This window comes from Mustela putorius, unplaced genomic scaffold (assembly GCF_011764305.1).
Source record: "Mustela putorius furo isolate JIRA1106 unplaced genomic scaffold, ASM1176430v1.1 tig00000196_pilon_pilon_pilon, whole genome shotgun sequence".
Taxonomy (NCBI): domain Eukaryota; kingdom Metazoa; phylum Chordata; class Mammalia; order Carnivora; family Mustelidae; genus Mustela; species Mustela putorius.
Window position 1 is genome coordinate 13,044,894 of NW_025421310.1, and position 23,635 is coordinate 13,068,528.

General features: G+C 57.4%; 1 protein-coding gene across 1 annotated transcript; it reads right to left on the reverse strand.

Moving 5' to 3' along the window:
• Positions 1 to 1,093: 1,093 nt before the first annotated feature.
• PPP5C (protein phosphatase 5 catalytic subunit) lies at positions 1,094 to 22,376 on the reverse strand. Its single transcript, XM_004767527.3, has 13 exons — positions 22,160 to 22,376; positions 16,402 to 16,643; positions 9,476 to 9,623; positions 8,607 to 8,728; positions 6,429 to 6,494; positions 6,028 to 6,126; positions 5,145 to 5,250; positions 4,262 to 4,404; positions 4,017 to 4,104; positions 3,160 to 3,200; positions 2,892 to 3,070; positions 1,796 to 1,877; positions 1,094 to 1,612 (listed from the first exon to the last, which is right to left on the reverse strand). The coding sequence occupies exons 1-13, from the start codon at positions 22,278 to 22,280 to the stop codon at positions 1,550 to 1,552; spliced, it is 1,500 nt and encodes a 499-aa protein (XP_004767584.1). The 5' UTR covers positions 22,281 to 22,376; the 3' UTR covers positions 1,094 to 1,549.
• Between the last annotated feature and the right edge of the window lie 1,259 nt (positions 22,377 to 23,635).

Sequence of the window (23,635 nt, forward strand, 5' to 3'; positions counted from 1 at the left end):
ATATGGACGGACACACGGCAGGTGGACGCAAGCAGACATGCTATCACCGCGAGGCTCTCCTAGCGGGTGTGGGTCATGTGGTTACGTGAGAGGAGCCTGACTTGTAGGAAGAACACACTGAAGGACACAGGGGTCAAGGGCCATGATCCACGCTGGGCTGCGGTCTTCCAAGCGGCTGAGGAAAACACTGGTGGGCACGCGCGCATGGTGTCAAACAGAACAAAACAGTTTGTTCACAGGTGAGCCCAGGTAAACGGTGGACGAGTGTTCTTTGCATTTCTCCTGCAGCTTTTTGTGCAGTTAAGAACTGTTCCCAAATAACAAGTTAAAAAAGACACCAATCAGGGTTTTATGAGGACTGCCAGGCACATACAATCTGGAACCAAGTCATCCCTAACACGCAGCACCAAGCAGCTATTAAATGCTAGCTAGGGGCCTCTTTCTACAGGAAAAACTGCAGCTCTGGGCTTGAAGTTCATTCTGACATCTTGAGCTCAAGCCCTCCTGCTGTGGTCACCTGCCCACAGACGGACAGCACCCAAGGTCTGCACCTCCCCGGAAAAAGGTGGGTCAAGAGAAGCTCGAACTCGAAAACGGAAATGTCTCCACAGGGCCAGGGGTAGGCAAAGCAGCCTGGACAGGACTCGGTATTAATCTCTGATGGAGGATGAAGGAGCCGCAGAAAACACCTCTGGTCTTCCCTGGTAGGGGAAGTATCTGCTTCCCTGGATGCTGTAAATGCCAGGACACTCTGAGCGACTGAGAGCACATGGCAGCCTCAGCGAGGGCCTGTTCCAGCATCGCCAGAAGAAGGACCAGTCTTTCCAGCGTTCTGCTTGGGCCTGGCCTCCCCAGGCCAGCTTGTGCCTTGTTTCCTTGTGTGCGCCCTGGGCCGCAGCTGCGGTTTCCCTCTCCAGGGGCCGCTGTAAGTGCAGACACTGGGGCAGCCTGGCTGGTCAGCCCCAAGCCCAGCCATCCAGCCGATCTAGCCCCCAGGAGATGGAAGAGAAGGGGTGCGGGGCTCGGTGGTCCCCCTACTTGTCGGGATGCTGTGATTATCCCAATCCCAGCAGCTCCACCATCTGACACCAGCTGACTTACAATAATGACTTTATTTTAACATATTTAATTACAGACATAAAATAGCTGGGGGAGGGGGTGAGCCCCAGCCTCGCCCCGTCTCGGGGCCGCCAGGAGAGGGGGATGCAGGCGAGGCCTCCCTGATGACCCTCCTCCCGGGGGGTCTTCCTATGGCGGGGCCCTATTGCTTCAGGGGAAGGGGCCATGCAAACGAGGAAGGCGGGGAAGCATCGGGCCCCGCCCACCCCACAGGCTGAGGCCTCCCTCCACAATGCCCGGATGTGCCCCAACCCCAGCCTCTCCACCTCCTTCCTCTTTCTCTGGGGAGCGGACCTTCTGGTCGGCTCCCCACCCCCTCTGCAAACCTAAAGGGGAATAAATACAAACTTTACAAAGTAAAAGGGGGTCCAACGTTGCCCTGGGCCGGGCCTGGGGTCACACGGGGAGCAGGCCCTGGGTTGCGCGGGCCTCACATCATCCCTAACTGCAGCAGCGTGCTGGCGTAGGCCATGGGCTTGACGTCGGGGTGAGGCTGGGGACAAGAACACACGGGGCCAGGGAGATAGAAATGGGGCATCTTCAGAGCACCAGATGCACACAACAGCCCTCCCGGCAAATGCTGCTAGGCACTGAGCTCTGCCCCTGCCTAGACCGCTCAGCTGCGTCCTCCCCAGGTCCAGGCCAGGGGGGGCAGGGGACTGCGCAGGTGACTCACCACTGCTGTGAACTGGTGGAACTGGGGCCGCAGGTCGGAACCCCGGAGGTGGATGTAGGAGGCTTTATTCCCCATCTGGTCACTGTGCGAACAGAGGCAGAGGGGCCAGTCAGGAGTGTGGCAGGGCCCATGGGGACCAGGGCTGGGGAGGGGGTGGGGAAGATACCCAAGGAGGCTAGATGGCAAAGTCTCAGAGAAGAGGGGGAGACAGATGGACAGAACCCATGGGAGATACTGATAAAAAGAGAGGGACAGAGAGGCTTAAGGCTGGGAGAGGGAGAGAGTCATGGATGCAGAAGGCCAGGGAGACACAAGGGACAAGCCAACCGGAAAGGCAGGAATCCAGGAGAAAGGATTCCCCACCCCCACCCCCCACTCTGCCCCCTGGGGAGGCTTGGGTAGGAGGAGGGGGGGGATGTGGGGAAGGAGGTGCAGGTGGGGCACGGGGCAGTAGAGGGCCCTCCTGACCCCACAGGCAGGGGGACACGCGGCCCCATGGAGGCAGAGCTCTTGCCAGAACCTGAACTCTGCCCTGAAACACAAGGGACAGAGGAATGTGGTGCCCGGCATCCGGGGGATATGGGCGGCCTGGTTCAGAGCACAGGCAACTGCAAGACGAGGGGCCTGGTTTCTTCACCCAAAACCTGGCAAGAGGCAGGGAAGGAGGGACAGGGAACGGGAACACAAGGAGACTGAGTGTGGCCCCTGTTCAGGTCCTACTTGGAAGGCATCAGACTGGAAAGACATTTATGAGAGACATGAGGAAAGGGCACTGGATTCAGGGGACTTCTCCTGACACCTGATAGTAGGACAGTGGTCTTCTGCTTGCGCAGAGAAGAGTTCTTTCTTCCTGAAGCATATGGGGGTATCAGTGCATGGAAAAGGGAATGCCTGGGGTTTGCTTTAGAAGAGCCCGGGTAGTTGGGAACTGGTGAATCTGGGTGATGACCACATGGGCATTGTACGACTTTACCTCCGCCTGACTGTCTTTGACATTTTCTGATCATAAAATTAAAAAACAAAAACAAAACCCCCCAGCACAAAAAGCAGTAGGTAGGGAAGAGAAGCCCAGACCCGTGGGGGAGGTGGGACCCACCAGTAGTTGGGGGCGGAGAAGACGGTGACACAGCGGCCACCGTGTGCCACCTCGTAGCCCTCGGCCTTGACTTCATGACTGCGGATGATGTAGTCCAGGTGGTTCTCCTCCAAGAAGGCCTTGGTGACATCAGGGCCAAACTGGCAGCTCACGCCCCGCTTGCTGACTGAGCGTCCGTTCTGGGGAGACAGGGGGCTCAGGGTGCTCACCGTCCCACCCTCTCTGCCCACAGCCCGCACCTGCCGGCCACAGCCCTGGGCACACTGACCTGCGGCTGTGGGTCTGACCAGAGCAGGTCGCACATGGGACCTGGGGGGGGGGGGGAGGAGAGGGGACATCAGGGACTGGCCCACCCCACAGCAGTTGGGGTGGGGGCTAGGCAGGGCATTCCTGAGCAGGGGCTCGTGAAGTGGGCTTGGGAGCCCCGTGATCTCCCCTGAGACCCGTTCAATGTGTTCTGGCCCCGCAATGGGAGAACTTCTAACAGAGCAGTTTAGATCACACCCCTCTGCTGCTCAGAGCCTGCTGTGGCTCCCACCGCCCTAGGAACAAAAACAAAGCCCATGCTCTTTACCCAGGCCTGTGAGGCTCTGTAGGGTCTGGCCCATCTACCCCTTTAAAAAGCACATCCCTGCTCACCCTAAAACCACTGGCCACCAACTGTTCCTCGCAGCTGCGGAGCTCACCCCTGACGTGGGAAGCCCTGTGCTTGCCTGGGACGTTCTTCTGTGTGGCGGGTGCCTCCATCCCCATCAGTTCCCATGTGGTGTCCCCCGAGAGGGCATCTACCCACCCTCTCCGGGCCCCGTGCCACGCCTCCCACAGTTGGGTGTGTGTGTGCGCCCGTGTGAGTCCTCTCCATCTGTGCTCATGGCTACAACAGGAGCCCCGGTATGTCATTCTCTGGGCTCAGCAGCCGAACTCACAAGGAAGCGATGGATGCGTGCTCCCTGTGGTGAACACGAGGCCCCGTGCCAGCACAGCCCCGTGAGAGAGGACACGGAGGCTCGGCCTTGCCGTTCTTACCAAGGGCCAGAAGGCCCACCGGGGCAGAGCCACCCCTCTCCGCCGGAAATGCTGCAGCTCTGGGAGGGAAGGAGGTGCCACCTGGCCCGCCCTGGTCACCTGAATCTGGGGGCTGCCGGTTCCGCTCGATTTTCCTGATATCGTCCAGGGTGACGCCATCCTCACTGAACAAGCCTCCATGCATGATCTGGGGTGCGGGGGGGGGGGGGGGGGGGGACAGCTGTATGAGTGGAGACGTGGGCCACACCCCAACTCTCTGACGTGCTTCCTCAGCACGTGGCCACATGCAGCCCCCAGGGGTGCGGGAGGTGGAGGGGCCCGCAGGGTCCTGCTGCCGCCCTCACCAGCACTTTGCCGTTGATACACTGGGCCAGCGGGAGCCACTCGAACACCTCGCTGAAGAGTTCATACATCTGGGCTGTGTATTTGGCCTTCACCTCGCCCTCAAAGCCATAGATCTGGTTCATGTTGTCCGTCTCGTGGTTGCCTGGGCAGCAGCAGGATGAAGAGGGGCCTCAGCAGCCCTGCCTGGGTGCCCTCAGGGCCCATGTCCAGGGGCCCCAAGCCCACAACAGTCACCATCAGCTGGTCGGCCCCCCAGAAACCCGAGGAGGCACAGATACTGTTCTCGGCCCCTTTTCTGGAGAGATAAACAGTCTGAGGGGCTCACACTGGGCGTCAGGCCACAAGGCACAGGCCTGGTGCAGCCCCAAGTGACCACGGCTGTGTCCTTTGCCCCCATGGGCCTTGAGCTCCCGTCTGGAGAAGCTGCGTGCCTTCCAGGGTAGGACCAAGGAGGGCACAAGTCTTAAGGAAAAAAGGGGCCCACTATGGAACACGCAGTGTGGGCCGGCCCCGTGCTGTGCCGCCAGCTCCCCACATGCAACCTCCTTCCTCTCTCCCAGGGCTCCTGGGGCTTGGAGGAGACGAGGCAGCCGCCAGACCCCGTGGAAGCCGCAGCCAGCCCTTCAGCACCTCCTACAGGGAAGCCCGCAGCAGGTGGTTACCCAACACCTACCAAGTACCGAGCGCTGCTGGGTCAACCCCTGAACCTGGCCACGAATCTGGCACTTGGGCCCCCAGGAGCCCCCAACCCAGCCCACTGCCTCGTTCCCTCCTGCCGCTCATGTCTCCATCTCTTCATGGACAAGGCCCCCCACCCCCACCCTGGGGGCTCATCCTGTACAAGGCCGCACCAACCCCAGACCCAGCTGCCACCCAGCTTACCTCGAAGTAGGTGAAAGTGGTCTGGGTACAGGAGCTTAAAGCCAAACAGGGTGAGGATCACTTCTACGGAGAAGGAGCCGCGGTCCACAAAGTCACCATTAAATATCTGTCCTGCTAAGGGAAACATGGCAGGGCGGACACTGCCTCCCTCCTCAGCCTCCCCACATCCCAGGCTCCTGCCTGTTCCTTCCTAGAGTGGGGGTGTCAAAAGGGCCGGGGGTCTGCGCTGCTGTCTCTCCTGGCTGTTTGGCTCTGGCCCAGCAGCTGGGCCTCTCCGAGCCTCAGCAGGACAGTATTGAAGGTCCCCAACGCACCTGTTTCTCAGGAAAATGAACGGTGGAGGGGGATGTGGGGTGGTCAGCTTGCTCCGCTCCCCCTCCCAGTACAAGCCCTCAAGCCACAGGGGAAACAGAACACAGACCCTCCCACCCAGCACTGCACAGGCCTGGTGGCCCCACACCGTGGCCTTTATCAAGCCATGGTCGTAACCTCAGCAAATACTTCTACAGCTTTGACTGCGGGCTCCTCAGCTCCTCGAGGCCTCTTGACACTCCTAGGAGGCAGACCCTACGATGCCCACTTTGCTAACGAGGCATCTGAGGCCCAAGAGAAGAGGTTGCTCCACATGTGCTGACAGCGGCCTCATCTGCAGACGAAGAGGGACAGGGGCCCAGAGAGAATGAGCCACCAGCCCAGGTTGCACAGCATGCGGGGGCGACCCTGGCCTATCTGGTACCAGCCAGCCACATCTCCCACATGCCCTCGCCTGAGCAACTGCTCTGGCCTCTCCCTTTGCAGGCCCAGGCCCTGCTTGCAGGCAGGGGTGCCTTTCTCAAAGCCCGCTGGAGGAACAGGGAGAGTGTGCTCTGCCGAGGAAGGATACATAGGGATTGGTCTCCGAGGGTAAACCATTGAGCTCAAAGATGTTGAGGAGGTCATAGAACTGGCCATGGGTGTCCCCGCACACCGTAATCTTCTCTGTCTGGAAGAAAAGAGGCCACCGGAGAGGGAGGGGCCCAGAGAGAGACGTGGGGAGGGGGCAGAGGTGAGGGGAGGGGCAAGAGGTCACAGCAGACCAAGAAGAAGCATGCAAAAGACACAGGCAGGGGACACAGAAATGAAGGGGGTGGGACAGAGACCAGGAGGCCCAGAGAAGCGGGGTGGGAGAGGGGAAGAAAAGGCAGATCAAGCCAGGTGGGTCTGTGAGTTTCTGAGCTCCACAGCCCCTCCCCAGCCGGGGAGCTCCCACCTCTGGCCGTCCACACACTGCCCCACGGCGCGCACCTCTTTGAGCGTCGTCTCCACAAGCGTGCTCAGCTTAGAGAGGGCCTCTTTGACCTGTACCAGGATCTGGAAGGCAGGGTGGGCTGTGAGCCCAGCTGGAGGGAGGACCTGTCGCCCATCCCAGGCCCCGGCGAGCCTGGGCTGACCAGCAGACACTGCGGTATGGAGGGTGAGGGAGAGGCTGGGAGGGGAGATGGCTGGGCAGTGGAGGCCGGCTGAGCGAGTGCTGGCGGGAGCCACAGGCAGCCCCCGAGCTGTGACCCCAGCAGCCTCTGTGGCAACGTCAGGATTATGTCATGTGAAAACCGAGATTCTGGGTTCCCCTTAAAATAATCAGCGTCATGAAGAAACAAGGGAGAATCCAGATGTGAAACATTTTCTAACCAAACTGGCCCAGACATGTGTACATGTGTCATGAAAGAGTCTCCCCAAAAGGGCACGAGACTGTTCTAGATGAAGGAAGATAAAAATGCAACATCTGCTCTTTCAGTGGAATCTGGATTTAAAAACAAAAACAAAAAACAAAAACACCATAAAAACCAAAACCACAAAATAGCTTAAAAGGACATTTTTGGGAGAATTGGGGGGGGGGGCAGGTATTAAAGTATTTTAAAGTATGTCTAGAAATGTAGATAATACTAGTTTTTGCTAAGAGAAGATCTAAGATGACCTTGGCGTTGCTATGTATATTTGACAATGTTTCCAGATCTTGTGGACAGCCTGTGGACTGTCTGCACTAGGCATTATTTACTAACTTCTGAGGGGGGACACCTGACCTGTGGTCACACAGGAGAATGTCCTGCTTTTAGGAGATACAGTTATGATGCAATACCTTTCTGGTTCAGGAAAAGAAACGAGAAGAGAAAGCCTGCTGTGTGCATGCGCGTGCACACGTGTGTAGAAAACGAAGGTAAATGTGTCAAAGTGTTAACATCCAGGTGAAGGAGGCATGGATATTAGCTGTACTGTTCTTTCCATGTTTCTGTAGGTTTGAGAATTTTCAAAATAAAAGCTGGGGAAGAAAATACCCCAAACTATCAAAAAAAAAAAAAAAAAAAAAAAAAGCAGAATATGTCCACCTCTGGTCAGAATGAGGAGGTTACAATACAAAAGACTGTCACTCTTGTCCCAATGACAACAAACCCCAAATCCATAAAACCCAATTTCATGAAAACCATCTGAGAGCCGAGGGTGCTCACAAAGAAACCTAAATCCATCAGCTGTGGAGGCAACAGGCCCTTCCGTGGGGCTTCCCAGGCGCAAGGCATGAGGCAGGAGGCCATAGGGCTCCTCAAGGCCCAGAGTGAGGGCAGCCGGCAGGGCGCTCAGGCCGTGTGCGGGCTGGTGACAGCCGAGAGCCCCGAGCAGCCCCCGCCACCCAGTGCCTTTGCTCTCACCTGTCAACCCATTGCCGCTGCCGTCACACAAAGGGAGGCATGAGGCAGCACGGTGTGCGTGTAAGGGGGAGCCTCCCCAGGCACAGGAGTGAGGCCTACACTGGACAGCATAGAACTCGCAGCCCAAAAATCTGGCTGTGGGGCTGAAAATCAGAGAGCGCTCCCAAAGTTCCAGAAGCTGGAGACTTTGTAGCATAAAGACATCCCTGGGATCCTGCCAGGGCTGACGGGAGGGTCTGGATTCCAGTCTTAAAATACCATGAGCCAGGGCTGAACTCCAGCAAGAGCCGCACAACTGTGGACCAGATGGATGGGGCCCCTCACGCCAGTGGCCTGACAGAAGACAGGGCCGCCATCTCCTGCGCATAATGCTTACTTAGCTCAGTCTCTACTGTTCTTCTACCCCAAATGTCTAGCAGATGAAAAAAACGATGAACCACACGAAGAACAGGCAACAGAAGCAGACCCAGAGATGACCCAGATGGTGGAATTACCAGAGACTTTAAAATAACTATGATAAATGTGTAAAAGATCTAGTGGAAAAGACAACATGCATGAACATATGGGGCAGGGAGATGAAAACTATTAATAAAAATAACTAGATGGAAATGCCAGAAATGAAAACGCAGCATCAGAAATAAAGGCTTCCTTTGCGCCGTGCTCAGCACACTCCCCACTCGGCAGTGCTGGCCGCCGGGGCCCCTCTTCCCCTCGACCCGCCCTTTGTGGCAGATGCTATTGGGGGGTCCCAAGTGTGTGCAGCACCTGGCGGGGGCGTTACCTGGTAGGCGCATTTCCGGTGCAGTTTCTTCTGGTCCTTGTACCACTGCATGAGCTCCTTCATGAAGGTGATTGTCACTTTGCCATCCTCAAGCTTGGGCCCGCTGTACTCATCCTCAATGGCTGGTGTGTGAGCGGGGGCGGGAGTCAGTGGCCAGTCACCACGGGGTGGGGGGGGTGGGGGTGGTGTGGCACAGGGTTGGCTCCCGGGCACAGGGCGAGAGGAAGATGGATGGAGAAGGTCCTGCTTCCCAGCCAGGTCCTTTCCCTGCCCGCTCCTTCTATTCGGACGACTCTGCTGACCTCTCTGTCCAGTGGTTCCCCCTTTTCTAGCACCTTCTCTCCCCACTGCCTACTTGGTTTTATAGCACTTAACATGGTTAATTCATTTGTTGACTTGTTAATCATTGCTCTCCCTACCAGGCATCAGCTCAAGGAGGGCAGAGACCATTTTATTCACAGCTGTATCCCCAGTGCCTGGGGTGCTCAGTAATTCACTGTGGAATGAATGACTGACTCCTCAGAGGGCCTGGAGGACCTAGACAAATCCCACAGGGAGACCCGTGAGGGGTGGGCTGGGCGGTACAGATGCAGATAGGGAGCTAGGCCCCGGCGGGGGGTGGGAAGGACTCACCCACCTCGCCTGAACTGGGGGACGCAAGCCCCAGTGCAGGATTGTAGAGTTCCCAGGAACGCAGGCAGAAGAGCAACAGACCGCGGCCCTGGTACTGGGCCAGGAAATAGCTCCACCACCACCCCCACTCCCCAGTGTGCGCTGCACGGGAATGGAGAGCGGAGGATGGAGAGTGCCTGTGCAGGGGTGTGGAATGCTCGGTGCTGGGTGTGGCAGGGCCCCCAGGCTTGACTCACTCATGCTCTCGATGTCCAGCGAGTCGACCACGGAGCGCTTGTGCTCATCGCCGGCGATGGCCCGCTCGAAGGCTTTCTGCTTCACGATCTTGTTGCACTCCTGGTACTTCATTTTGGCATCCTTGTCATGGGGCTTCACCTTCACCACCTGGGCAGGTAGGTGGGCAGAGGGAGGGAGGGAGAAAAGAGGCATCAGCGCCCAGGAACAGCTGGCCTGGGGCAGAGGAGTGGGCAAAAAAGGGGGCGCCGCGGCTGTGCTCGGCTGGTCTGGCCCTGGGTGCAGTGAACCTGGACCCAGACCCCAGCCTCCATGCGCCAGTGGTGCGACCCCACCCTTTGTCACCTCCAGACGACAGTCTGTGCGTCCCAAAACTGGGCCAGGAGAGCTACCCACCCAGGGCAGTCCTGAGGTTTGGGACACACTGTTAACCCAAGCAGGTGGGATTTCTTACAAAAATCTTAGCTCTGTCATTAAAATAAGTCTCAGCTTGGAGTTCCTCCAGGGGACCCCAGCAGGCTGAGGCTTGCTTTACCGACATGACAGTCCACACCAGCACCAAGTGGGATGAACAGGAAAGGGTGGGCTGGGCCCACAGGCACAAGGAACAGACTCAACAGAACCAATGACCTGCCGGATAACCCGACCCCCGGGGCCTCCATTTTCTCATCTATAAAAGGGCAGCAGGGGGCACACATGACAGACTCCACCTGGCAGGGCCGTGGGGAAGCACAAGTCAGCAGGCTGCAGCCAGCACCGCGTGGTGTCCCCTCCGTCTCCGCCCCTGAAGGGCAGCGAGACTGTGGGCAGAGGCTGGCCGCCTGGGTTCAAGCCCCAGCGCCACCACCCCTCAGCCGAGCAACCGCGGAGCGGCGGGTCAGCCTCTCTGTGGGAGGAAGCGGTAATTGTCTCCACTTCAGAGGCCAGCCAGGTCACAGGAGCAGACTTGCACAAAGCGTGCGCTGTGGTGCCGGCCAGAGTAAAGTCCACACCAGCCGCAGATGCACCTCATGGCCCCTTCCACGGGCCACTGCGCTTGAAATGGGGTCACTCGCAAACAGGCACCAGGCCCATGACGTGGAGGTACAGTAAGTTCTCAGTAAAAGGAGCACCCCCCACCCCCCTTTCTATCCCACTTTCTGTAAAAACTCTGACCCTCCTGCTTGGAAACAGAGAGGGCTCTGCCACCTTCTTACTGTGTCACCTTAGGCAAGGACATCACCCCACCCCGTCCTGTTTCCTTATCTGTAACTGTACTTGCTATGAGTGGACCCTGCCTCACCTGCCCACCCCACGGGTCGCCCGAAGAACAGCTCCCCCAGATCCTGTGCTGTGGGCCCAGAGAGAGCCCTCAAGTGCGGGGATGCCACTACCCCTGGGAAAGGCTGGCGGGGGGTGGGGTCAGAAGCCTGTGCAGAGGCACCTCCTTACCCCCGCGGATCACGGGGGCTCATCCACCCTGGGGACGGGTGCACAGACCCAGCAGATGGCAGGAAGCCGGGTCGTGGCAGGCGATGGCTTCCTCCTTGTCTGGGCAGGCTCGGGCTCGGGCAGCCTGCCAGGCGGCTCCACCTGGGGTGTGGGTGCGGTGTGAGGCTCCGGAGGGAGGCGGCCCCAGACATCCCCTGGAGTCCTTCCCGACAGGGAGAGGGTACGAGTCCACACCCTGGGATCAAGTCCAAACCGCCACTCGGCTTGGCCCACATGGGCCTGCCCACCCTCCTGCTTTCTGTTTGCCCGGCACAACCCGGCCAGACCAAACCCATAAGTCCAATGTGCCAGCTCCCGTCACCTTGCACTCGCCGCCCCCAGCCGAGGACACCTCCCTCCCTCCTCCAACTCCCTCCTAGCTCCTCCTCCCCCGGCTGTCCTCCAGGAGCACCCCCCGGGCTGGACATGGGTGTCTCCCCACTGGAAGATGGCCCCCCAGGGACTGAGTATGTCCCGGTGGATGGATGAACCACTGAGAGTTTCCTCTGGCTGGTCCCCGTTCTCAGAGAGCTCCCAGGGTGGGCAGAGGATGGGGACGAACACTAACAAGGCAGGGAAAAGAAAGCAGTGGCAGTAACGGTACACGGCTAATTTTCAGAGCCCTTACTCCTTTGTGCCGGACGTCATCGTACGCACTGAAGTTGCTCATTTAATCCTCCAAGCAGCTCTGCTGGGTGTTACCACAACCCCCCCCCTTGATGGATAAGGAAACTGAGGCCCAGAGACATGAGGTAGAGAAACTGAGGCCCCAGACGCCAGGATTCTGTTCTCTGCCTGCACAGGATCCCGCCTTGCAGCACACATGCTGGGCCGCGCCTCTCCCAGCCTGTGGCCTCCTGTCCCTGTCCCGAGCCCCCTCAGCTCCAAGGAAGAGGGCAGGGTGCCAGCACCCCTGCGGGGGGCCTGTCACGGGGACTGGCAGCCAGCACGTGCTCATTGTGGGCCTGGCAGCGGCCGCGGCTGCCGCCACGACTTACTACCAGCCAGGCTGCGAAAGGGGAAGTGGCTCTGCCGGGCCCCCCTGCTCCAGAGGAAGGTCATTTGTGCCAGACTGGAGGGCCTGGGGAGTCAGAACTCAACACTGGACTTGTCTTTAGAAAGAGGGGTGTGGGTTGTATCATGGTGCGGATCCTGACCGTGGCGTCTGCGTGGTTACGGGGGAAGCTGGGAGCACGATCTCACTTCACTTCTCACAACAGCAGGTGAAGCCACGATGCCCTCAAGAAGCTGTTTTGAGGGACGCCTGGGTGGCTCAGTTGGTTAGACGACTGCCTTCGGCTCAAGTCATGATCCTGGAGTCCCGGGATCGAGTCCCACATCGGACTCCCAGCTCCATGGGGAGTCTGCTTCTCTCTCTGACCTTCTCCTCGTTCATGCTCTCTCTCACTATCTCTCTCTCAAGTAAATAAATAAAATCTTTAAAAAAAAAAAAAAGAAGCTGTTTTGACAAGCGCCACCCCGCTGGGGGCGCTCACACCCAAGAACCACAATGCTCTGGCTGATGGCAGTGAGCTGGGCTCGCGATCCCTCCGTGACGCCCCCGGCAGGTCCAAGTGGCACCTCCTGATGACAGTATAGCACTGGGCAGTGGAAGCTCTGGTCACCGCAAGTGGAGGCATCGAGACCATTGACGGCCTCTTGTAAGTTCAGGTCAGAGCGGGCCGCCAAACGAGTTGTCAAAACATCACTACAAGTGTGACGGGATGTGGCCGGAGAGGGGCTGGGCTGGGCTGGGCTGGGCACATTGATAGGAGGGACCTGTCAATTGATAGGACATTGACAGGCTGTGACAACGTCTCGGGCAGGCACTGCACAGTGACGGTCTCAAGCACGACACTGGGGTTGTCACCCTCCAGGGTAAGACCCTCTAGTGACTTAATTAAGTCACTAAGTTATACTCAACGTTCCCTTTACAATGCAACAGAAGAGAAGAGAGACCGTTGGAGCAGAGCCGAGCCACGGAAGAGGCTGTGCCAAGACGCTCTGCCTGCTGCGTAGGGCTGGTGGTCACAAGCCTGACTCGGGTACCAGCCTGTCACTTCCTGGCTGTGGGACCTTGAGGGAGCAAACCACACTCTGAGCCTCAGTTTCCTCATCTGTAAATCAGGGATAAGGACAGGCCCCACGGTGCAGGGTTGGTGTGAAGACTACCAGTTACTAGGGCAGGAGGGTCACCGTTGTACCCGGCCCACGGTGGGAGCCGTACGAGGCATGAGCTCTGGGCACTCCTGGCACTATGGGCAGTCATCCCATGGGTGTCCGCGTGCTGTGAGGGCTTGCAAGGCTGGACGACACTGGAAGAAGAAACCCAAATGCAAACCCCATTATACACCAAACCTCCAAGATCCAAGGTGGGGAGTGTAGAAGGAGTCCCCGGGACCAGCTTGAGCCCAGATGGCCAGATGCATTCCCACCACAAACAGGAAAGAACACGGCAGGGAAAGAGCGGTCCTCTGAGAAGAGGACCCAAAAAAAGGGACAAGGGATCCTGGAGCAAAGTTTCCTCTGAAAGGATTTACTCAGAGGTGAGAGGGATGCGGGGAGCGGGGTTCAACATGGACCCATGGCAAAGGGAGGCCGGTTCCTGTGGAGGCCTCTGGAGGGGCAACAGCCCTTCCTGCCGGCCACGGGCTCTCCCCCAGACACCCCCAGGGGGAAAAGACCACGAATGCTAAGTGGGAGCAGGCCCCACTCAATGTACAAATCTCAATTATTCCTCACACGAACACTCAGGCAGGCCCTGGTGCTGTCCCCGCTTCTACAGATGAGGACACGAGGGCAGAGAGCCAAAGCACTCAGAGCTACCCAGCCCGTGGCTGGGTGTCCTGACTGTGCAGCCGGTGCCAGCTCCTACATCAGTGACCTTGAGGCTTTTGATTATGACTCAGGGTAAGGAAAGATAGGTTTTCTACCACACACCCATATACACATACGTGAGAAACATTTTTTCACAAATATGTACACACTTCCTCCAAAGGAACTGCTTTATTCTGCTCTATTCTATTTGAGGAACACAGAGGTGCTGGTCTCAAACCACTGGGCTGACCTCACGGCCCACTAAGAGTCACAAGATGGGACTCTGGGTTCCAGTTCCAACTCCACCAGGAGACCTTGGAGGAGGGGTGCCCCCCCAGACCTCTGCGTCCTACCTGCACAGTGGACCAAATCCACACTCGTGAAGAGCTCACAACAGAGCAAGGCCACGGTGAGCGTGCAGATGAGGACAGAGGCCAAGAAAGGGAAGACCCTTCAACCAAAGGCAGAGCCTCAGTCCTGTGTTCACCCCAGGCCACATCTGGGCTCTGCCTCTGCGGAAACTGCAATCCAGATCCAAACAGGAGCCTAAAGCGCTAGCAAGTTGCAGGGCTCCTCCAGACGGCAGGAGGCCAGGAGGCAGACACTCTGGATGGGGACTGCCCGGCGCTCACAGAGCCTGAGGAAATGTCAGAGTGGAGAAGCGGACCGCCCAAAGGCATGGGGAACAGCCACATGGGCAAGGATCCCAGCCTCATGTGGGGACTCCCCCACTGCTCCTGGCAAAGCCTCCACAGGGAAACAGGCTGTGACAACGTAAATGCTGAGTGTGGCCCCACCTCAGGTTGGTTCCCAAAAGGCTGTGGACCCCCACCACCAGCCTTCCATGGCATCCAAAAGGCCTGGGAAGAAGCTCAGATGTGATCATGTCCACAAGACGGCTAGAACCAACCATCTCAGCCTCATGGAGTATGAGGTGTTAGGCGCCTGCCTGATCTGGAGGCAGAGCCATAAGGAGAAGGGGTCTGTACCCCCAGGAAAAGAGTTCCCTGCAACTCCAGGCACGGGGAAGACACGGCCACAGACCTGTGCTCAGGCTCGACAGTCCTCTGCCCTGCCCCATCTCCTCCAGGCCCCTCCCCACACCCGGAGCCCTGAAAACCCCTGCCCCTGTCCCACCCTGAGGGCCCCCCTGGGTTACTTATTAATGGGCCTTCACCCCAGGGACCTCTACTCATACCACAGCCACCTAGGAGGTGGCTACTCCTAGTGCCCCTATTCTCTAGATGTGGACACTAGGGGACCACAGGGGAAGGTTAGGCTGGGGAGTGGCCTGGGATCTGAAGCTCCTTCCTAAGGACTCTATGCCATGGTTCCTTCCCCTGCCCTCCCAGAGGTCACCCCACTCCCACCCCTACTTTGCCCCCCGTCTCTAAATTACCACCTTTTCCATGCCTCTGCCCCCACCCGGACACAGATGTCCCGGGGCCAAGGGCTTGGCTCAAGACTTCACTTGACCTGAAATCCACCCTCTGCCCCTGGCCAGCAGCCAGCCACACTCCCTCCAAGAGCAGACCAGGGCTCTCAGCCCCCTGGGCGCCCCTCCCCGCACAACAGAAGATCCTCAGCACCTGGTGGTGAATGAAACAAAAGGAGGGAGTATGGGGGCGACTGAGGGGGCAGAATAATAACGCAACACATTCTGACTGAGCCCCTGTTGGTGCCAAGCAATGACTCAATGAACAGAACAAGCAAAACCCCTCCTCTCAGGGTCTCCGAAGCAGGAGACACAGGTGCCAGGGGTTCAAACCCCGGCTTTGCCACTTGCCCACCACATGTTGGCAGACAGGTGACCTAACTCCCTGGGCCTCAGCCTCCCGATCTGCACAATGGGGTTAATCATCGGTCCCCCTCCCACAGGGCTGCCACAACAACTCATTCTGCCAGTCCGCAGAGGGCATGGGGCATCCCTGGTGCGAACACACGTGACTGACATCCCCAAGCCTATCGTGCCCATCAGGGCGAATCAGAGGGATGGGGGTGGCCGATGAGCAGGTGAACTAGTGACCTGCCGTGCTCTAGGTCCCCTCCCTCGTCTCCTTGTCACAACACACGCCCTGTCTGCTGCCCCCTACGGCATATGGCCCTCTCTGCCTTCTTCCAAGCACATATCCTCCCCCTGCCACGACTCTGTTTGCCTACTCTAAGTCACAGGTTTGGGTTTTGCCCTCCTCCAAATTAGAGCTCCTCCTCTGCAAGATAGGCTGCATGGATCTTGGTCACTAATAGCGACAAAAACCCCAACAGTGCAATATAGGGCACAGGCTATGGGCCAGGCACTGGTCTGAATGCTTAAAAAGCAGAAACTCATTTAGTCTTCATGCCAACCCTTAGAGGCAGGTCTCAGTGCTCCAACTGCTGTGGAGCAGGCGGCACAGAAAGGCCAGGTGACTCATCCAGTGTCATCAAGCAAGTGATGGCAGAGCTGGGATATGAACCCACAAAGTGTGCTCCAGGCCAAGGGCCTCTCAGGCATTTATCTGTCAGGTGGGTGAGGGGCAGATGAATGTAGCCTCCCCTGCCAGCCATGCACCCAGAGGCCATCCTTCCCCGGCCTGGCCCTAGACAGCATTCACTGGGCTTGGGTGCCGGCAGGCGGCCCCCTCCCCGAGGTCCGGCTCACCGTCTCGTAGTCCCGCAGGGCCGCCCGGAACTTGCCCAGCGCCATGTTGCTGGCCGCCCGGCGGTAGTAGCCCTTAATGTACTTCTTGTCGATCTCGATGGCCCGTGTGGCGTCGGCCAGCGCGTAGCCATAGCACTCAGTGCGCAGATAGGCCAGGCTGCGGTTGCCGTAGTAGATGGCATTGCTGGGGTTCAGCTCGATGGCCTGGCTGTAGAACTTGATGGCGTTCTCGTAGTCCTTGGCTGTGGAGATGGAGGAGGAGGCGTCATGAGGCAGGGCTGCTGCCACCCAGTAAGAACAGGCCCCAGGCTGGCTCTCCCTGTCTACTGCTGGGGACACCGAGGTCTACAACTGAGCTCAGGAATGTCTACTCAGCTCATTCCCTCTTTCCCCTCCCAACTGTCCCACGCTTTTGTCTCCTCAGGTTTAAAATCCCAGGACTCGGGCGCCTGGGTGGCTCAGTGGGTTAAGCCGCTGCCTTCGGCTCAGGTCATGATCTCAGGGTCCTGGGATCGAGTCCCGCATCAGGCTCTCTGCTCAGCAGGGAGCCTGCTTCCTCCTCTCTCTCTCTCTCTGCCTGCCTCTCTGCCTACTTGTGATCTCTCTCTGTCAAATAAATAAATAAAATCTTTAAAAAAAATAAAAAAATAAAATCCCAGGACTCGAAGTCACTTCCACACACATGCCCAGCCATCACCCCTTAAGGCCCCAACCTGGGTGATACTTCTTCCAGAACCTCGGAGGGTCTTCCTCCAGTCCTATGGCCCAGGGGAGATTTATTCGAGTACCAGAGCTGAGATATTGTGAATCAGCAAATGTGACTGCCCTGAGTCCCTTGGTTGTCTAGCCCCCCCAAAGCAAGTAAACAAGCCCAAAGAGGGAGCCCAGTAGGAGAACAGGAAGTGGGAAACGAGAAGGAATCTACTTGGGCCTCAAGGAGAGGGGGACACACCAGCAGAGACCCAAAAGAAGCAACAAACTGGACAAGACGAAAAGCATTCCCAACAGAAGGAACAGGAGGTGCAAAGGCCCTGAGATGGGGATGGAAGGGGCGTGCTGTCAGCACAAGCCTTGTGTTCCAGGACCAGTGAGAGGCTGCTGTGGCTGGAGTATAACTAGTGAGAGGATGGAAGGGATGAGGGCAGGGAGGTCGGCAAGACAAATCCCGAAGGCCACAGCCGCAGCAGGGTGTGGACACCGAGGTTCTAAGTGGAGAGCAGCAGGATGGGTCATCTGGCCACAGGGAGGTTCCTTTTATCTGAAATGAGTTATGGGTGTGCACTTTACATCCTGACCTACAGAATCCTCACATCTCTCCATGGCACAGGCCCCGTCTGACACTCACTTTATAGATGAGTCACAGAGGTCTTGTTCAAGGTCAAACACCCGTCTGTATCTGCAGAGCCAGGCCTGGACCTGTCCCATGTGCCCATTCAACAGGCAGGAGGCTAAGGCTCAGAGACTTGCCCGATTTGGGGGACTATGATGTGCACCCCCTCTGCCCCACCCTTCTGGGGCTCACAGTCCTGCAGGACACACACACACCCCTCCAGACACCGATGACCCAGAGTGTTTAGCACAGAGACAGACTGGGAGATCTGGAGGATGAGAAAGAGTGAGTCAGGTGAAGAAAATGGAAGAGGGTTCCAGGCTCCCTGAATAGTTCTTCAATGAATAAAGGAAGGAAGGAAGGAAGGAAGACGGAAACAGACTGACAGCAGGAGAAGGAGAAGTCAGGTCCCGGGGAGATGTCCAGGAACAATATAACAATTCCTCCTGCAGCCTAATACCTGGCAATCTTTCAAATGGCTCGGATGTCCCCTCTTCTGGGAAGCCCTCCTTGATCCCCAGGCTGGCTCAGGCACTCCTTCTGGCTGCCCCAGCCTCTGGGCTCACCTAGCCCAGCCCCGCTGGGTCCAGGTTTGTCACCATTCAGTGATGAATGTGTCTTCCTCAGGACTGGGAGCCCCGGAGGGCATGCCTAGGACTTCCCAGAAACGAGCAAGGGCAGAACCAGACAGCCCAAGTCTGACAGACCCTCCCTGGAATGCCAGTACCTTCGAGGACTACCTCCAGCCTCCTGGCTGCGTTCCAGAGGCCCTCTGGCCAGCTCTCTGGATGGCTGAGGTGTTACTCAAGAGGCCGTCTGGCCTAGGGTGGGGAGCCTGGTGTGTCCGAGCTTGACACCTGGCTCTGCGGATGCTGTCCACGAGGCCTCAGGCAAATAGCCTTTCCTCCCTGCATCTCCGCTGGCTCATCTGAAAATGCAGGAATCATGCTTGACCGTGCCCTGCCTCGCCAAGCTGGGAGGGCTAAATAAACTCTCATTCGGAATGTGGCCACAGCAGATAGTTGCAGAAGAAGAGAATACATGACTAACCCAGAAGAGGAGAACCAAGCAGAGGAAATGGGAGGGGACTGTACTTCCCACAGCATCTACCCAATGACACTGACTCCGGGCCCTGTTCTACCTGCCTTACAAATCAGGTGCATCTAACCTGGAGAGAGTCCCATTTTAGAGATGAGGACACAAAGGCACAGAGAGGTTAAGTCATTTGCCTGGAGTCACGCAGTACACAAGACAAAGAAACAAGATTTGGATCTAGGAAGCCTGAGGTCCTAACCACATCTGCAAAGTCTTAGGATGCAGAGGCCTCTTTGGGGGTTTGAGAAAACTCTTCCCATTTTACAGAAGGGGGGCGATGAGGCCCAGAGAGAGGGGACCAAGCTCTGAGCTCACAGAGGGGTTTGCAGCAGGGGGTGGGGGGGCGGTATCCTCTTTTCCCCGCAGGCTCCAGGTAAGGAGTCTGAACACGGGAGCCAAACACGTGGTGAGGAAGGGGGATATCCGGGCTCTGCTGCTCACGCTCTGACCTTGGGCTGGCGGTTTCACTTCTCTGAGCCTCAGCTTCCTCTATAAAACAAACAGCGCTGCTCCTACCTACCTCCCAGCGCCTCAGGAAAGATTAAGCAAAGTGGTGTACCTGGCCACCACAGGGGCTCAATTAAGGAGAGCTTAATTATTCTTTTTATTGTTATTCCCACAGCCCCTGAGGCTGGGGCTCTGTGCCTGTCACTGCCTGCCAGGCAGTGAGGGGCCTGGACCAGGAGGAGCTTTCTCCTCTGTGCCAGCTCAATACGAGCACCTCTGGCTGCCTGCCCAACCTCAGGGCTTCTGAGTGCCCAGGTCCTGGGGGGCAGGGGGCCCCTCCCCATGGCTGTTTCCCAGAATTCTTACCTCGACTAAGCATCAACCCTTGACTCATCCCATTGCAGGGACAGCCCCACCTTCCTCGCCATCCCCCAGATGGAGACCATGCCTTGTCCTGGACACTTCTGGGTCAACCCCCCAGTGCCAGGCAGTGGTCATGTTCTGTCAAGTCAGCCTCCCCAACATCTCAGATCTATTCATCCACTTCCATCCCTACAGCCCCGCCCTGCCCGGGTCTGGCCTTCATCCTGTGGGGCCCAGGTTCCTGCCCCCGCCTCCTCCCTGCTCTCCCAGCCTCCAGTCCTGCCCCTCTGCAGGGGTCCAGCTAAAGCACAAACCTGGCCCCATCCTTCCCTTTCTCAGAACTATCCATGGCTCCCCGGAGTCCCCAGCAGAAAGCTCAGGCTCCTCCCTTGCCTTTTACACTCCAGCCCCACTCACTTCCTCGGTGCCAGGCTCTGCTCACCTTTGCCAGGATAGGCCTTTGCCATCCCGTTCTTTCTGCCTGGCATTCCCTCCTCTCTCTCTCCAGCCCTCATTTCCTCTCTGAAACATTTCTTTAGTTGGTTTCTGTCTCTAGTCAGCAACGCCACCACCTCTCACCTATCCACTACCCTGGTCTCCATCCTGGCTCGAGCTCTTACCATGCGTCCCCACCACCCTGAGGATGACACCCACTCCCTGACTGGGCCTCCAAGGCTCCACCACCAGCCTCATCCCTCACAGGCCCTCCCTCCTTGTTGCTGCAGCCTGACCAAAGGCACCCACTGAAGGCTACTGAGGCTCTAGATTCCTCCCCTGCTTCCTTCTCCCCGGCTTTGGTCCTGTAAGTCCCCTGCCTCTCCTGCAGGATCAATTCTGGCTATTGGACCAAACTCTTGGACTCCTCCATCCTTTAAAAAAAAAAAAAAAAAAAAAAGAAGGCAGCAGCTCCCCCTCCCTGTTTCTCCACTCCCTTTTAGGCCCAAAATACTCAAAGCACTTTGTCAACATCTGCTGTCTCTACTTCCTCACTTCCTGTTCACTTTTGGGTGTCCTTCTAGCTGACTACCACTTTCATTGTTCCCCAGAAACTGCTCTTGTAAACTGTTCTTGTTAAGGCTACCGCCAACATTCGTGGAGCCAAACCCAATGGCCAACACTCAGTGCTCACCCTGGCAGAACCTGACCCAAAGCACAGCCCTCCCTTCTAGAAGCACGCCCTTCTCTCATTTTTCCTGACATCTTTCCCAACTTCCCTTCCCCTTCACTGATTACCCCTCCGCAGCCTCTTCTTCTTTTCTTACCTTAGAATTTCTCAAGGTTCTGGCCCCTTCGCTCCCTATATAGCCTCATACATTCCCAGGTGTTCTATTTCATTCATAGGCTGACCATGCTCAAATTCCTCTCCTTGGAGCTCCAGACTGGCCCATCTATCTACTCAATGTCTTCTCTTGGAGTAAAACCCAAACTACCTTTGCAGTGACTCTTGGAAGCCTACCTGATCTGGACCCTGTTCTGAACTTATCTTGTATCAGTCTCTCCGCTAACTTGCTCAAGTTTCAGCCATGCTGGTCTTTTCATTTCCTACCTCAGGGCCTTTGCATATGTGGCTGCACCCACCTGGAACGCTTGGTTGCGATTCTTCTCGATTTAAATGCCTTCTCCTCAGTAAGGCCTTCCCTGACCCCGCTTTCTAAAGCAGCCTCCAGCCCTTGTTCTCTACTTCACACCCTGTGGGATTTTTTTCCCAAAGCATTCCTCACAACTTCTAAGTATTTTATCATTTCTTGTGTTTTGCTCAATGTCTGATTCTCCTGCTCAATTACATCCGATAAAAGGGCAGGGCCATATCTGCTTCATTCGCTGCTATATCCCCAAAGTCTAGCACAGTTCTCAGCACAAAGCAGGTACTCAATGAGCATGCTGAATTAGCGAATGAATGAGTGCCCCCACATTTTACTCTTTCCCAAGCTCTTATGTCATACTATTCTTGGGATTTCCCCACCTTTACTCCCAGGGCCTCCCACGCATCCCTTTTCCTCTTGCAACCCCAAATCTCCTGTCACCTTGCCCTCCCTCCTCCTGATCTACTCCCCACCCCACCCCCAATTCCCTACTCTATTGGGACATTGCCCCCCACGCTCCACTTGGTGCCACCCACCCCAGATCTCCCCACTTGGTAGCACCATCACTCCCCAGCCCCGTCACTACTTGGCAGCGCCCTCTTCAGGTCTCACCATAGCTAGCACCTCTCAAGGATCTCACATATGGAAAAGCCCTCGTTCCCGTCCCCCTCCCGCCCCACACTTGGTAGCGCCCTCCCCAGTCTCCCCACTTAGGAGCACCCGCTCCGAGTGCCACTTCTAGGCATCACTCCTTCTGTCAGAAGCCCCCTCTGTCGCCCCCTCGTAGCGCCATCCTGGGCCTCCCCACGCCAGGTCACTTGGTAGTGTCTGCCCCGCGCCCAGGCTGCCGCTCCGCGTTGCCATGGCTCCGCGCGGGCCGGGCACCCCTTGCCCTGGGCAGATCTCCACCCTCCCTGGCCCCTCTCCGGGGCGGGCTCACCTTTGAAGTAGTCGTTAGCCTGCGTCTTGAGCTCCTCCGCCCGCTTCAGAGCGCCATCAGCCGGGGGCTCGTCTCGGGGGGGCTCAGCACACTCAGTCCGCTCGCCCTCCGCCATCGCCATGCCGCAAAGCGACCCCCACCCTGGCAACGGCCGCCAGCGGCACCCGGCCGAATCGTCGCGAAGGAGTGCCGAGTTGCTGCTGCCGCTGCTGCACAAGTGTCGTAAAGCGCGGGCCCCAAAGGCGCCCTTGGCGCGCCTGCGCAGGGTTCTCTCGCCATAGAGCGCGCGGAGGACAAGGTGACCAGAGGGCCCCCAGACAGCGCCCTTCCTAGAACGAGCCAATGGGGAGGGCGAGAGGGGGCGCGCGGGACGGGGGGTGAGGGGGTGGGGATGAGGTTCTGGCCTGGTCCCCCGCTCTCAAAGTTTACTCCAAGGCTGCAGAAGTTGAGGGGGTGGAGATGGGTTTCACGGTGGGGTGGAGAGGGGTTTCACGGTGGGGTTTCCCCGCGGTCTTCTCGGGTGAGTGGGTGGGTGTGGCTGCAGGGCAGCCCCGTGCCCAGCGCATAACTAGAGCCCCGACACTAGCCTTCGTGACAATTATTTGTGTGACCTTGAGCAATTAGGGGCAGTTACCCCCCTCTGAAAAATGAGTGGTTTCTCAAACCAAGTTCCATCCTTGAGGTGCTTCTGGCTGTTAACTGAAGTTGCCCTGGATCCGCTAGTCCTTGAGCAAGGCAGAGAAGTTTGTTACGCCGTCTCCTGTCTTCACCCTCATCCCCGGGTCCCCAGCCTGCCAGGGTGCCTCAGTGCCCTTAGAAATAACACCTGAACTATTTCTAATGACCTAGGAAACCCCGAATGGTATAGCCTCAGCCAACATGTCCAGATGCCCCACCCCCACCCCTACCTACCACCCACTGCCCACTGTACAGCCATGCAAGCTGTTCTTTCCAAACCCTCAGCTTCTACTCCTGTGGGACTGTAGCACTAAATCCTTTAAGAACCTGCTGTGGCTCCCCTCACGGAAGCTCAAGCTATCCCACTCCCCGGTCTTGTCTGGGCAGCCTGATCCCACCACCTCCTGTCATAGCCAACAGTCAGCCTAGAAGGTAGATACCAATATCAGCTCCATTTCACCACTGAGGACACAGATTTGTAGAGGTCAACAAACTTGACCAAGGTCATACAGTGAGAGTGGCAGAGCCAGGATTTCACCTTGTCCCACCTGATTCTGTGCTCTTAAGTAGTACTCTACTTACTGTCTCTACACTCCATAGCCCACCTTGTGAGTTAGATTTTTGAGATTTTTAGGGGTGTGTATGTAATGGATTTGAATCCCAGATTTGAATCCAGCTCAGTCCTTCCCTGCTGTGTGACCTTGGGGAGAATCATCCTCTCTGAACCTCAGTTTCCTCCTCTCTAAAATAGGGACAATAACTGTGCCTATTATAGGTGATTAGAAGAAGGTTTGATAA

Bases quoted from the DNA above. Each gene is read 5' to 3' on its own strand.
- PPP5C (XM_004767527.3), bottom strand. From the start codon at position 22,280: ATGGCGATGGCGGAGGGCGAGCGGACTGAGTGTGCTGAGCCCCCCCGA. The intron at 16,644-22,159 runs GTGAGCCCGCCC...CCATCTCCACAG, and splicing joins GGCTAACGACTACTTCAAAG to CCAAGGACTACGAGAACGCC. The intron at 1,878-2,891 runs GTGGGTCCCACC...CTGTTCGCACAG, and splicing joins TTCTCCGCCCCCAACTACTG to TGACCAGATGGGGAATAAAG.